The sequence below is a fragment of the Mytilus galloprovincialis genome, chromosome 11, assembly GCF_965363235.1.
Source record: "Mytilus galloprovincialis chromosome 11, xbMytGall1.hap1.1, whole genome shotgun sequence".
NCBI classification, from domain to species: domain Eukaryota; kingdom Metazoa; phylum Mollusca; class Bivalvia; order Mytilida; family Mytilidae; genus Mytilus; species Mytilus galloprovincialis.
The window spans coordinates 51,162,724-51,175,573 of record NC_134848.1 but is presented as its reverse complement, the minus strand read 5'-3'; the positions used below and the strand labels follow the sequence as shown (position 1 = coordinate 51,175,573).

Genomic DNA, 12,850 nt, shown 5'->3' with positions numbered 1-12,850 from the left:
TAAACATCGATTTGCTAGTTAGACGTGGGTAGCAAGACTAAAATGTTTCCTTTTTTTTTTTTTTTTTTTTTTTATATATATACAAAATTTCTCTCCTGGAAACTGCACATGTTTGTACCTTCCTATCCTATTTTCGACGTGCCATATACAATTTCCTACGACCATCGTATTAAATTCTGTGACAGTAAAATAACCTAGCACTGTATATTTTAAAATAAGCTGAGCTTGTTTTTAGTCACGGGACTGATATCAAATGATACATTTTAAAAGTATGGGGTCAGCAGCGGACATCTAATAAAAAAAAACACTTAGACAAGTTTATCGAGTTATGATTTTTTTCACAAAACAGACTTTAATATAATCTTGTTAATAGTAACGTATTAATCCTCCTAAACGTTACATGTATAATTGGAGATCTAATCGCATTACATGTAAGTGTTTTCTTGCTTTGATGATTTGATCGCGAGTAAGATTTTTCGTTATAGATCGGAATACTTAGTATACATACATTACTTTTACGGCAATTTTCACCACGGGGCGCAGCTTCTGTAACATTTTATCCGGACATTGCATAACTTAAAAGCTACGATCCACACATTCAGTGGGATTAAGTCTGAAGCAGTGGTGATTGTTTCTTTGCTATTTGTTTTAGCTACTGTAACAACTGTTTAATAAGCCTATATAATATTGTATGAATAAAGCAAGACGACAACTCTAAATAAAAAAAAAATAAAAAAAATAGGTAATTTATACAGACCTACAGTTACTTTGTGTTCTTGTTTTGTTTATTCCAGCACATTTGTACATGTGTAAATAGTATTTTATTTCATATTCTTAAGTGACTTATATATATGCATTTTAATAGTCTCTTATAATGGCTCTCATTTTATTTGTGTTAGTTCAAGTTTATACAATGTATTTACATGTATTTGTTGAGGGATGAGACTTAAATAACACTTTAAATTGAATGTTGTATGTTAAATTAAGAAGAAAACCAAGAAAATTTAACGTCACAATTAAATTTCAACCAATCAGTTGCCGAGAACAGATTTTTCAATAGTGAGGAGAAATATTTTCTCTCACACGCACCTTACCCGAATAATTCAGTCGTTTTATTCCGCTGATCTACGAAGGCTACATTAACCTCGTGTAGGAGACAACCGGACACGGAAAGGACTTGCATTATTTGAGTTATCTCACACCGGTCAGGAAATGTGAACATAGCACACACATTAGAGAAATATTTTTCTCACACCGATCAAGAAATGTGAAAATAGCACCAAAATTAGAGAACGACCATTAAACTTCAAAGGGGAGGGAATTGTGATTTTTTTTTCCTTAAAAATATATGCTGATCCCAAATTTGATGGATTTTTTTTTTTTTGGGTGAAGATGACAACAAAAATTAATTTAAATCCATCTGATTTTTCTCATAGCTTATATTATTTTAAATATTGAAGAAGATCAATTTTGATTGATACATTGTTGCGTCGAGGAACAACCCCTCCCTTTTTTTACTACACGCACTTACGTAAAAGTAAAACGTAAAGAATTCAAAACTATCAATAGTAAAAAAATGTCAAGCAATACAGTTTCAAAACGTTTACACTATATGTATGCAGTATATATATATATGGGTTGATGTTTAGACGAGTTGTATATATATATATATATATACGAGTCTAAATTGAAAACTACGTTCAAACCTATGATTGCGTTGGATAAAAACCGCAATTTTTATACGTGTGCATGTCAAACAAATTTCGTTGTAGAAGGGTCTATATATTATCCCTTAGTCTTTTCAATATTCATACGTTTCAAGGCTTCATCATTTTTACATAAATAATGCCGTCAGTATTCTCGTTTGAATTGTTTTAAATTGTCTTATCGGGGCCTTTTATAGCTGAGTATGCGGTATGAGCTTTGATCATTGTTGAAGGCCGAACGGTGACCTATAGTTGTTAATATTTGTGTCATTTTGGTCTTTTGTGGATAGTTGTCTCATTGGCAATCATACCACATCTTCTTTTTTATATATTCATCAGCTTTCTGATTTTTTACCGTATGAATATATATACGAGTAAAAAGAGATCGTGGGTAACATGAACACAGTAACACAACAAAAACTGCCGGAGTTCAGCGAATAAAATACGGCTACAAATATCCATTGTCACTTTTAACAGTTTATGCTCATAATAATCGATTGTTTATTTCAGAGACGGATATTGACATTCTCCATTCAGGTGCCGGAAATTATCCTACCTGTTGAATCAATTTTGAATGATGTGACTGTTTTCGCTGATGCATCGAGCGCTACTGATGAATATACATTTGTAAATTCAAGTAATCTTGGTGGTTCTCATTTTTTAGAATCAGCGGAAAACTCAGTAGTGTGTTTAAATTATACCGAAAATCACGGGGTAAACTTAGGAGATTCATTGTCGGAGCCACATAATTTAGGGGATTCGTATAATCTTGGACATTCTGTTATACATAATCTTGGACAGTCTGATTCATATTGTTTTGAAGACTTAAGCAAGACTGCTGAATCCAGCCTGTCGTTAATTCTAGAAACAAAAACATTAGAGTCATTTGAAGAGGATGCAGTAAATTATGACACAACATTAAAATCGCCAAACAAAGCTTTAATGACCAGTACACCCAGAAAAATACCAGTGATCAGTAAGGTCGGAGACATATCAGATGATAATTATGACTTTGGACTGTTTGATTATTCCGTAACTGCAACTTTAATCGAGTTAGAACCAGCTTTCGGAATTTCCAGCAGTGAACATGAAAGTTCTTGTTATATGGGTTCAGAAATTAGCACAAAACTGAGAAGCAATATTTGCCCTTCGTCGCCTTATGAATTCAACGAAGAAGATACGGAAACACTTCATCTAGCATCAACCGAAATACTGTCACTATCTTCTGGTTTTGAAGGAATGTCATATCTTGCTAGTTCTCGCTCAGCAAGCAATATAAATGAAAATGTTTCAGTGTATTCAGATGCATCAATTGGTATGGCAGAAATGTATCATGATGTTAGAGCTACATTTCCCCAAGAAGAAACAAAACCATTGCTTGAATCGCAATCACGTAAGTGTTTTTTTTTTTGTTTGTTATCATAATAGATAAAGGAACTTGATGTGGTATGAGTGCCAATGAGACAACTCTCTATCGATAAGTTGGAAAGTAATATAAAGAGAAATACGACCTGCCTTTGCTCGTCAAAAGATAACACACTTGTTTCAGTACATTAAATGGTTGTGAATTTCCTTAATAAAATTTAGTGTTTACTACCGTAATTAGAAACGTTTAAAACTACCTTCGGCAAAGTTGGCGTTTGAAGGACTTTGGCTATTATTTTTTAGTGATTTTTTATAAAATAGCTATTCAACTGTATCGTTTTTATACATCAGGGCTTTGTGAGTTCTTGTTGGGTGTTAATCTAGAAAAATGCACCTAACGCATTTAATTTATTGCGTATTGTTTTCGTGTTTTAAAAGAAGAGCAGCCTAGCTATTAAAATCTGACATGATTTGAGAATCATGTTTCAATGAGTGCCCATTATTGCTTACGTTGATTGATGGTCCTAAAGATTCATACAAATATTTTGTGAAGGTCAATTGTTCTTTATCAATTCATATGTTAAATGTTGTTCGTTAATCTTTTCTTTTGTCAGTTGATTAAATCACATGTGGTTGAAACACTTAGTACGGTCAATTGCATGTTCAAATACATGTACATAAGATTAATTGATTACATTTAATGATCCAATTATCGTATAGCTATAAGAAAAGCGGGAAAAATAGCAAAGAGAAAAAATAAAAATAAAAAAAATTAGTGTTTTAGTTTATTAACAAAACTATCATATCACATTTTTGTAGATCCAGAGAGAAGTCGTCTCCTTGCTCGTCATACAAAAGTAGCAAGTATTCAGAAGGATTTAAAGTCATGTAGACGCTGTTGTAGTAAAGTTTGTACGAAGAAATTCTCTTTTGTGGAGGTTAAAAACATGCGATTAGAATTCTGGTCAAAGACAATAAATGGTCGCAACCAGTGGTTATTAAAAAAGTTCTCTGAAACTAATATGGAGTATACACCATACTTCCGTATACAGAACGGACATGTAGTTTGTCCAAAGGCATTGATGAGAATGCTTGGAATTCACAAAAATTTCTATTACTCTAATCGAAAAAAGTTCATAGGAGGAGCACGTTTTTCTGTATCGGAGAGACACTACTGTGCCAGCATAAAATCACTCCAAGCTATAAATTGGCTGGAGGAATACGCTACATATTACGTTGACAGGATGCCCGACTGTAATACACTATTACTACCTTATCGGACACGACAGTGCATGATTTATTTAAGATATAAAGAAGATATGAAGGAAAGATCAGAAGAGTTTTTAATGCCATCAGCCTTCTACGGAATGTGGAAAAAATATTTACCCAATCTTAAAGTCAAAAAGGTATAAATTAAATCAAGTTAGGCCATATCTTTAAAAAATCAAGTTAAAACTTATATATTAAAATAAAAATAAGGTCTGAAACGCGTACGTTCCTTTGCGTTATAAAAATGGTACTAATAATATTATTCCATTATATTAAGTACATTACGAAACAAAGGTGATGCTGTAAACCAGGACATATTTTGGACAGTTTAATATTAACCAATTTCACTATAATAATTGTATATGCAGAGGCGAATTTAGGCGGCCCCCTTTTCTTGGAAACTTTGGTTGGTTATATAGGGAATCACTGAATCTGTCCAGAGCTGGCCCCTTCTTGGGCAGTCAGTGGGTCCCCACTTATAATTTTTTTGGATCCGCCACTGATTTGATTATTTGCAAAACGTTTACTGTGGATTTAACTTATAAATTTAGACTTCTTACGTATATGTAGATGTGAGACTGCAACTAAAATAGTTACAAATTAGTATTTGGAATGTAGCTCAAACATTTGTCAGTATATGCTATGTGTATGTAATTGTATTTACACTTTCAGACCAATTCCTTTTCGAAATGCACAGTATGTACAAGTTTGGAACGACAGATAGAGACCACGCATGATCCAGTGATGAGAGAAAAATTGCGAGCTGAACGAAGAGAACACAATAGCAGACAGATGTATGTAAATATGCAATTAATAAATATGAAATCAAACTTAAGTTATAAAAAAGGGAAGAAAGACACCAAAGGGACAGTCAAACTCGTAAATCCAAAACAAACTGACAACACCATGGCTAAAAATGAAAAAGACAAACAGAAAAACAATAGTACACATGACACAACATAGAAAACTAAAGAATAAACAACACTAACCCCACCAAAAACTAGGGGTGATCTCATGTGCTCCGGAAGGGTAAGCAGATCCTGCTACACATGCGGCACTTTAGACTACACATAGAAGAATATAAATTAACTATAGCTACAGCCAATAACATTTATCGATAGTGTTCTGTTGTGTAGGTTTGTGTGTAACAGTGACGGTGTCTGCATATTTATTGTAAGCTGCAGGTCACGATATGAAGTTTTTTGTCGAGTGAGCGCAGCGAACGAATTCAAAACGCTCCATATTGTATCAAGCAGCTGATATTTAACAATACAAATAAAATAAAAATCTGACAATCAATTTATCGGGTTGTATTTGTGGACTTTGCTTGCTAGACACAAGCGGAACAGCAAACTAATATTTTAATATGTTTAATATCTATTTTTGCAGGTTGGAAAGAAAGTACTATTACACAAAGAAAAATGCTGCAAAGACATCCCCATCACAATATCTAAGCTTAATTATAGATGGAATGGATCAGTGTAAGTTATGATCTACGGATAAATATTTGGACTTTTTAGAGAAAAATGGGTCGACCGTAAGATAAATGGTCGGTCATTTTTGTAAAAGTCAGTTAACATTGCGTCAGTTTTATATAAGTCGATATACTATTGACTCAGTTTGCCAATTTCTAATTGCCTTTGAGCATCTGATTACTTTAAAGGCAAAACCAATAAGATCTGGAAGGAACAGAAAAAAACATTGAAGTTAAAATCTTATCTATTTTATTTAAACTAATGAACCGAATAAGGAATTATTTTTTCGCATTTTTTTAATTTCAAATGGGAAGTGTGATGTTATTCTATTAAAACAAACTTTGATGACTGAAATATAATGAACTTTAAGTTTTGTTTTCATTGTAGCAAAAACGAATCTTCCTCATTTTGTTGGTCGAATGGCAAAGGTAAGTTAGGTATTTTATATAACAGAAAATTCCCTCTTCGGAAATATACGAACATCATAGTTTTTCTTTCGATTATAGAGTTTGATGTGGAACTTTGGAATTATGCAGATTTTATTTTGTATCTTTTACCATACGTTTTCTTTTAAAGAGCAATACAGGTTGAGCAACAAACAATAAATCAATCTATCCATTTAGAGCGATTTTTTTATGTACAATTAATTTAACATACTTTAGCTTTTATCTCATTGCAAGTTTTTAGACGGCAATTTGAGAGGAATTATTCGCGAATTGACGACCACGCCACAACTGTAAATTAAATGACACATCCATACATTCATACGTGTACATTTTTTTTCTCATTAAAATTCATGTACCAAGCTACAAAAATGCAGGAATATGGCAGTAACTTGTTCCGTAAACATCGTTTGATATTGTCAGTTTGTTACAGACTTCCTCTTTTTAGTATGCCTTGTAAATCATTGTTTTATTATATTTCTTTAGGATAGTAAAATATTTAATTTACAACGAATTTATATATCTTTTACTTTGGTCCATATATGTGGTTGTCTTATTGACACGTTTTATTGCAGGCTGTGAATAAAGTTGACCAACTAACGACACATGTCACCGGAGTTTTAGCTCATGGACAAAACAAATTTTTCACCTTTCTCGACTGGAACCAATATGCGCACGACTCTAATCTGACCATGAATATCCTTATGCTAATTCTTCACCAGATTTCAAAACTTATGGTAAGTAAAACACTTCAAAATTTAAACGTATGATCAGTCAATACATGTATGACTTCGGGTGGGGTGAGGGTGGTGATGAGCACTCCCTATACTGGTTTATTCCTCGAATGCCAACATCCTTGGTTGTATACAAGTGATAGGGCGTTCAGCTTGAATTGGTCACATTTCCAGCTTGAAGAATATATTGGAAAACAATCGGAAATAAGATGAAAAGAGTTCCAATTACTTGTTATATGACACGCCCTGTATTTTTTCACAGCAAACAGTCTCGCCGTACGTCAACATGACACAAGGAATCTCTGATTCTTAGATTTGAACTCCTATGAACACATCACACAAAATCATAAGAATAAAAAGTTGAATGTATCCTAGGCAATATATGAAAAGTAATATATTTTTTGAATCGAAAGTATATGTAAAGGATAAGATAACAGACCCATATCAATTAAGTAGTGAATTGGTCCCCGAGTTTTACTGTGGTCCACATTTCTACATATCTTTTTAATTTGTTGAAAATAATTAATCTATACACCCAAAACAAATAAGTTCGCCCGATTAGCCATATAATTTGAATGACAGAGTTTTGTGCTTTTAGAATGGTTTATTGTTATATTTAACGTAATTCCTGTTATATTTAACAAGAATGTGCCCAAAGTACACGAACAAACAAACAGACGTACGGACGGACTTACGGACCCACAGACCAGAAAACATTATGCCCCTCTACTATCGTAGGTGGGGCATAAAAATAGCTATTGTAACTTGTTGCCTTTGAAAACGGGTTAATGTGCCCCCCAAAAAGTTTTATGTAAATCCGTAATTCTACTCCATCATGATGGCGATTCAATATTTTGAATACAATCTTCATTAATTCTTTAAACAAACTTGATTTGTCCATAAATTGAATTCTTTTTTTTTATTTCTTTATGATTATCATTTTATAATCTCACTGCATTTTCATTAACGGTCCCAATTGCCTTCTTCATAGAATCTCGTTTAATCATTTATAAAGTAGAAACTCTCTTTGTCTGAATAGGCTGATCCCAGTTGACTTTGTATATGGTTCGAGTTAATCTATGAACAATCCCTGTTATCCTGCACCGCTTCACATCACGGATTTATCTAACGAGTCCTTAAGCATCACACACATTTACAAACCCTTACGATTTTGTCATTTTTTGCGACAATTTTGACAGTTGAAATGAATTATTAGGGAGCCATTTACGGATTACTACGAGTAATTATAAGAAGTTTATTATAAAACTATGTCCATAAGGTAAAACATGGTAAGATACGATACTGAAGTAATTTTATGATTATTGTCCTTGTAGGGTAACAAGTTACCGCCTATTTTGTACTTGCAAGCAGATAATTGTTGGCGGGAAAATAAAAATCGATATGTATTGGGTTTTTGTGAACTCCTTGTTCACCAACGTATTTTCAATGAGGTAAGTTGCAATTTACAAATCATTGCGATTCTTGTTACTTTATTTAAAAGAACAGTTACCAGGTGGTTGTGAAGGTATATACATATGGGCGTGTGCACCCTTAAAGGTGAAAATAGTTTTACGCATAAAATAATATATTCCTCTTTCCTCCCCTCGGCAAATTTATTTGGGACTTCCTCTTCACTTAGAAATTATCTATTGCTAGATTTAAAAAGTGTGGTTATTTCTAGATTTAAAACGGTTAGGTTTAAGGGTTTAAACTGTGGGAAGTATTAAGCATATTTGCATAGGCAGATCCAACCGTGGGGGGTATGGGTATTGGATGATTATAAGGGCCTGTGCTCCCTAAAATTCTTGAAAATATAGTGCATTAAAATTCATCAGCACTGAATTCTTATGTGTTATCATTACGCGAGAAATAAATACAATGATTTGCTTTATTCGAAATTTAATGGTTCTTTGAGGGGCGGCAGGACCTTTTTCAGGGTGTTTTTAAGCTCGGGATTTACGCTTTGGGGATCCGGGAATTCTCTTTCCGAAGTTCGGGATGTCGGGTCTTTTTTTTTTTTAAATTCGGGACCTAGGGATTTCATGATTTTAAGCCCGGGACTTCGGGATCAGGGCCGTCTTCCCCCTTCTTTTTCACGAGGAGGGACTATAATGTAAGACTGGACTTGAAAAACGTAGCCTCTTGTTATATACTATATTAATTTAATGATTTGTATATAATTCTTCTCTAACATATAATCTGTGACATCTTAATAAGGATTAATTATCTTGTGTCAACAATAATTCCACAGATAAAGATGCTAACCACATGGGGTCATTCATCTCAAGTAGATAAAAAGAACAGTGCACAGTATATACATATACATTGTATCTTACCAGACAATGAAAATATATGATCAATTGACACATTAATTATTGCCTATCAATATAATTACCTCTGAAATTGCACACATGTATCATTGATTACAGTTTATACATGCTATTGCTACGCCTCTCTGTAAAACATCCATTTACAAGACCCCTTTTTGGGAATTTTTTGTGGGACTTTTGGTTGATCATGTAAGTTATGATGCCTGTAATATAAGGTTTTAGCATGGAGGTAAAATACTTCTACGATTTTAGTTAGAAATTGTTTTCCCAGTGACACTTATAATATTGAATAGAAATTACTATTTAGGATGAAAAATGTTGTCCTGCATTTTTTTTTTAAGCTGTAATCTCTGTCCTGCCTTTTTATTTTTCACTCTGTTTGGTCCTGCCTTTTTTTTTTTTTTTAGTTTATCCTGACTTTTATTTACCTAAATAGTCAACCTGACTTTTTTTTCAAGTGTCTCATTTTTTTACTCAAAACTGTCCTGCATATTGTTTTCAAATTTCATCCTAGCCCCCCCCTCCCCCCCCCCCCATTAAAATCAAATGGTAGCTCCCTTATATAGATCTGTCTACGTGAGTTTCTTTCTATTTTTATAAATTATAGATTTTAAAAGTGTTCAAGTTATAGGAATTTTATCCATTTAAAAGGGGCTTTTTCGAGTGTTTTCGTATAATAACTGTCAAATGCGTAGAACATTTTTCATGATATTTTGGTGAAGTGTTTATTGAAGTATACTATCGATGTTGTATATTATGGCAATTATCGTTCCGAGTTGTGGGATTTTAGTCATAAAAGGAGGGGGGATTAGTCAGTTTTCGGACAAAAACTCAAAATGATTTCATGAAACCTTGTAGGCTGGTTTATATCTATCAGTATAACATCCCTTGAAGGTTATTTTTTTTATAGATTTATAACATGATATTTAGAAGTACTAGAACTTCATTCTTTGAAAATAATACGGGCATATCACGTGCTCTTTATTCATATACATTTTGAAGTTTCCTGCCTTTCAATACGAAGGGTATTGTCAACTCTTATAATACAAGACATACTATGAATCAATTTGGCATTTTACACACTTATAATGTAAGTTCAGTCTAGCATTACATGTTAGCGTATTTAAATCACCTATTATTATACTGTTACAAATAGGAAATTTTCTTTTCAGGTGCATTTATCATTTTTACCAGTAGGACATACACACGAAGATGTGGATGCCGCTTTTAGTCGAATAGCTGAAACTCTTCGTAGAAATGATGCTGAAACAATGCCTCGTCTGAAGGAGATGCTTCCGAACGTTAAGGATATAGAGGCTATTTATGACATTCGTTCATGGATAACATCAAGCCTTAACGACATTCGTAAGCATACGAAACCTTTGCATTATAAGTTTATCCGGGATTTAGCAACAAATAATGTGAAAATGCAGTACAAAGCTTTCCAAGACAGCGAATGGAAAACTGAACATAGCATTATTCAACTCATTTCCGGAAAACCTAATTTACCAAAGGGAATACCAAAAGTTATCAATCCTCTGTTCGAGAAGATAGATATAAATAAGATCAAATCTAGAATACCACAGTGGCAATGTCTTTTCACCGATCAAATAGAACATACAGAGCAAAAGTGGTGGGGAGGATTTCTTGGACATCTAGAAAAAATTAGAGACAGTTTGCCATACAGAAGGACAAAAGTTCTATCAAAGGCAAAATGGATTTTACCTTTGTTACCCAAACAGCAATTGAAAAGACAAGGACCATCCGTTGATCAAGACATTCCAGCAGAACTAAGGAGATTATTGGAAAATGAGCGAGAGGAATGTTTTGTAAGTCGGTCTAGTTCTTATCTATATAAGTTTTCATATTTCTCATTTAATATATTAATAAATTTAATCTCCAGTTTCATTGTATTGAAATAAAAAAGTATAAAAGGTATATCATCACAATATAAATAATGCTTTAAGTCTGTGTGATAAGTTTGTCCGTATATTATGCTTTCCAGAGTTCATTAAACTAAAAGATAAGACATAGTTTATCAATATAGGACACAAAATTACTATACGTCACGAAATGTTTTAAATCAAAGGAACAGCGCTCTACGTTTTTCATTCGAAAGTGACAGTTAACCTTCAACATGGAGCAAAGTAAAAAAAAAAAAAAACAGTCCTATCGCTCCAACTTTAGAGCGACCCACTACACATTTTAATACTTGTTTCTGTGGAAATCATTGCAATGTTAAGAAGTCGATCACGCTACTAAATGTGACAATTGTTTTTCGCCATCGTCTTCTGTTATATGTTAACTCAAATATTAATTATTTAAAAATCTGCATTCGATGTTATTAAGAAACGTGATTTGTTCATACAAACTACAATGTATATGATTTCTTACATTTCAGGTGCAAGTACAGCCAAAACAACAAAAAAGGACACCAAAAGGAAATAGAAAAGAATCAGAAGGTATTATGTGATTTATATTTTGTTCTTTCATTTGAATTGATTTTTTTTCGTGAATAGTCACGAAAGTATCACCATTTTGAACCTCATATTGATATCTTCCTTTAAAGCTGAAGAAAAAAAGATGAATATGCATTAAGCAAAATTATGTAAATATATCGTTTCTTCTATTTCAGAGAAAACATGCCAAGGAAAGAAAAGGAAAAAGAATGTGAAAGAAATTACCAGAAAAATTTACTCTTCATACATTTATTTTTGTGAAACTAAAAGTTATTATCAAAAACATAGATTATACTTAGCGATATATTTTCTTTTAGAATCATTGTTCATGTATTTTTTGATAGACGAATATTTGCATTTAGTGTTGATATTTTACCTCAAAATATTTCTAAGTCTTTGGGAAAGAATTGTTACATCACATATTTATCCTTCTATTTCAAACCAACTTATATATTATTTAGACAGTTGTCAGTTGTAATTACAAGTTTCGAACACATTTGAAATATTTCATTAATAAAAGTTGTTTTATTCTCCTAAATATCTTAGTAGTTACTTATCAATAACATGTGAGAGACATAAAGCTATTAGAATGACATTGACAGTGAATCGTAGATGTTTCTTTTTGTCATATTTGTTTTGTGTTTTTTTATTATCTGGCCTCATTCGTTGATATTGATCTTTTGTCTTTGATAATAAATACTAAAAATTCTACCGAATCATTTTCTTCTTCTTTCCTTTTTCTTTTTTTTTTGGTTTAAAGACCAGTTTATGAGTATCAAACATACTATAGATTGGTTTAATGGTTTGATTGGTTTTTCTTTATGAATAAGAAAATACATGAATATTTGGTCTATAGACCAGAATAATACAATATCGTTTGAAAACATTATTTTTGGTCGAAAGACCAAAATATCTATTCAAAACATTTGTGGATTAAACATTTGGTATTTATCAAGTTTTTATTGAGGTTGTGTTTTTACAACAATTAAAAGTCACTTCTCCAGTTTTGGACTAACGACCAGATAGCAAATTTTATGCTATGTGAATTGTTAGAAATTGTCTATGGACT

The 12,850-nt window shown here is 32.5% G+C and overlaps 1 protein-coding gene across 1 annotated transcript; it reads left to right on the top strand.

Annotated features, from left to right (window-relative positions):
- Positions 1-2,446: 2,446 nt before the first annotated feature.
- Positions 2,447-12,489, top strand: LOC143052344 (uncharacterized). Its single transcript, XM_076225350.1, has 10 exons — positions 2,447-3,099; positions 3,891-4,477; positions 5,013-5,134; positions 5,730-5,821; positions 6,203-6,243; positions 6,834-6,995; positions 8,327-8,443; positions 10,495-11,151; positions 11,724-11,784; positions 11,958-12,489. The coding sequence occupies exons 1-10, from the start codon at positions 2,649-2,651 to the stop codon at positions 12,257-12,259; spliced, it is 2,592 nt and encodes an 863-aa protein (XP_076081465.1). The 5' UTR covers positions 2,447-2,648; the 3' UTR covers positions 12,260-12,489.
- The last annotated feature ends 361 nt before the right edge of the window (positions 12,490-12,850 follow it).

Coding starts and splice junctions, on each gene's coding strand:
- LOC143052344 (XM_076225350.1), top strand. CDS start 2,649: ATGACCAGTACACCCAGAAAAATACCAGTGATCAGTAAGGTCGGAGAC. Junction 3,100..3,890: donor ATTGCTTGAATCGCAATCAC/GTAAGTGTTTTT, acceptor ACATTTTTGTAG/ATCCAGAGAGAAGTCGTCTC. Junction 11,152..11,723: donor ATGAGCGAGAGGAATGTTTT/GTAAGTCGGTCT, acceptor CTTACATTTCAG/GTGCAAGTACAGCCAAAACA.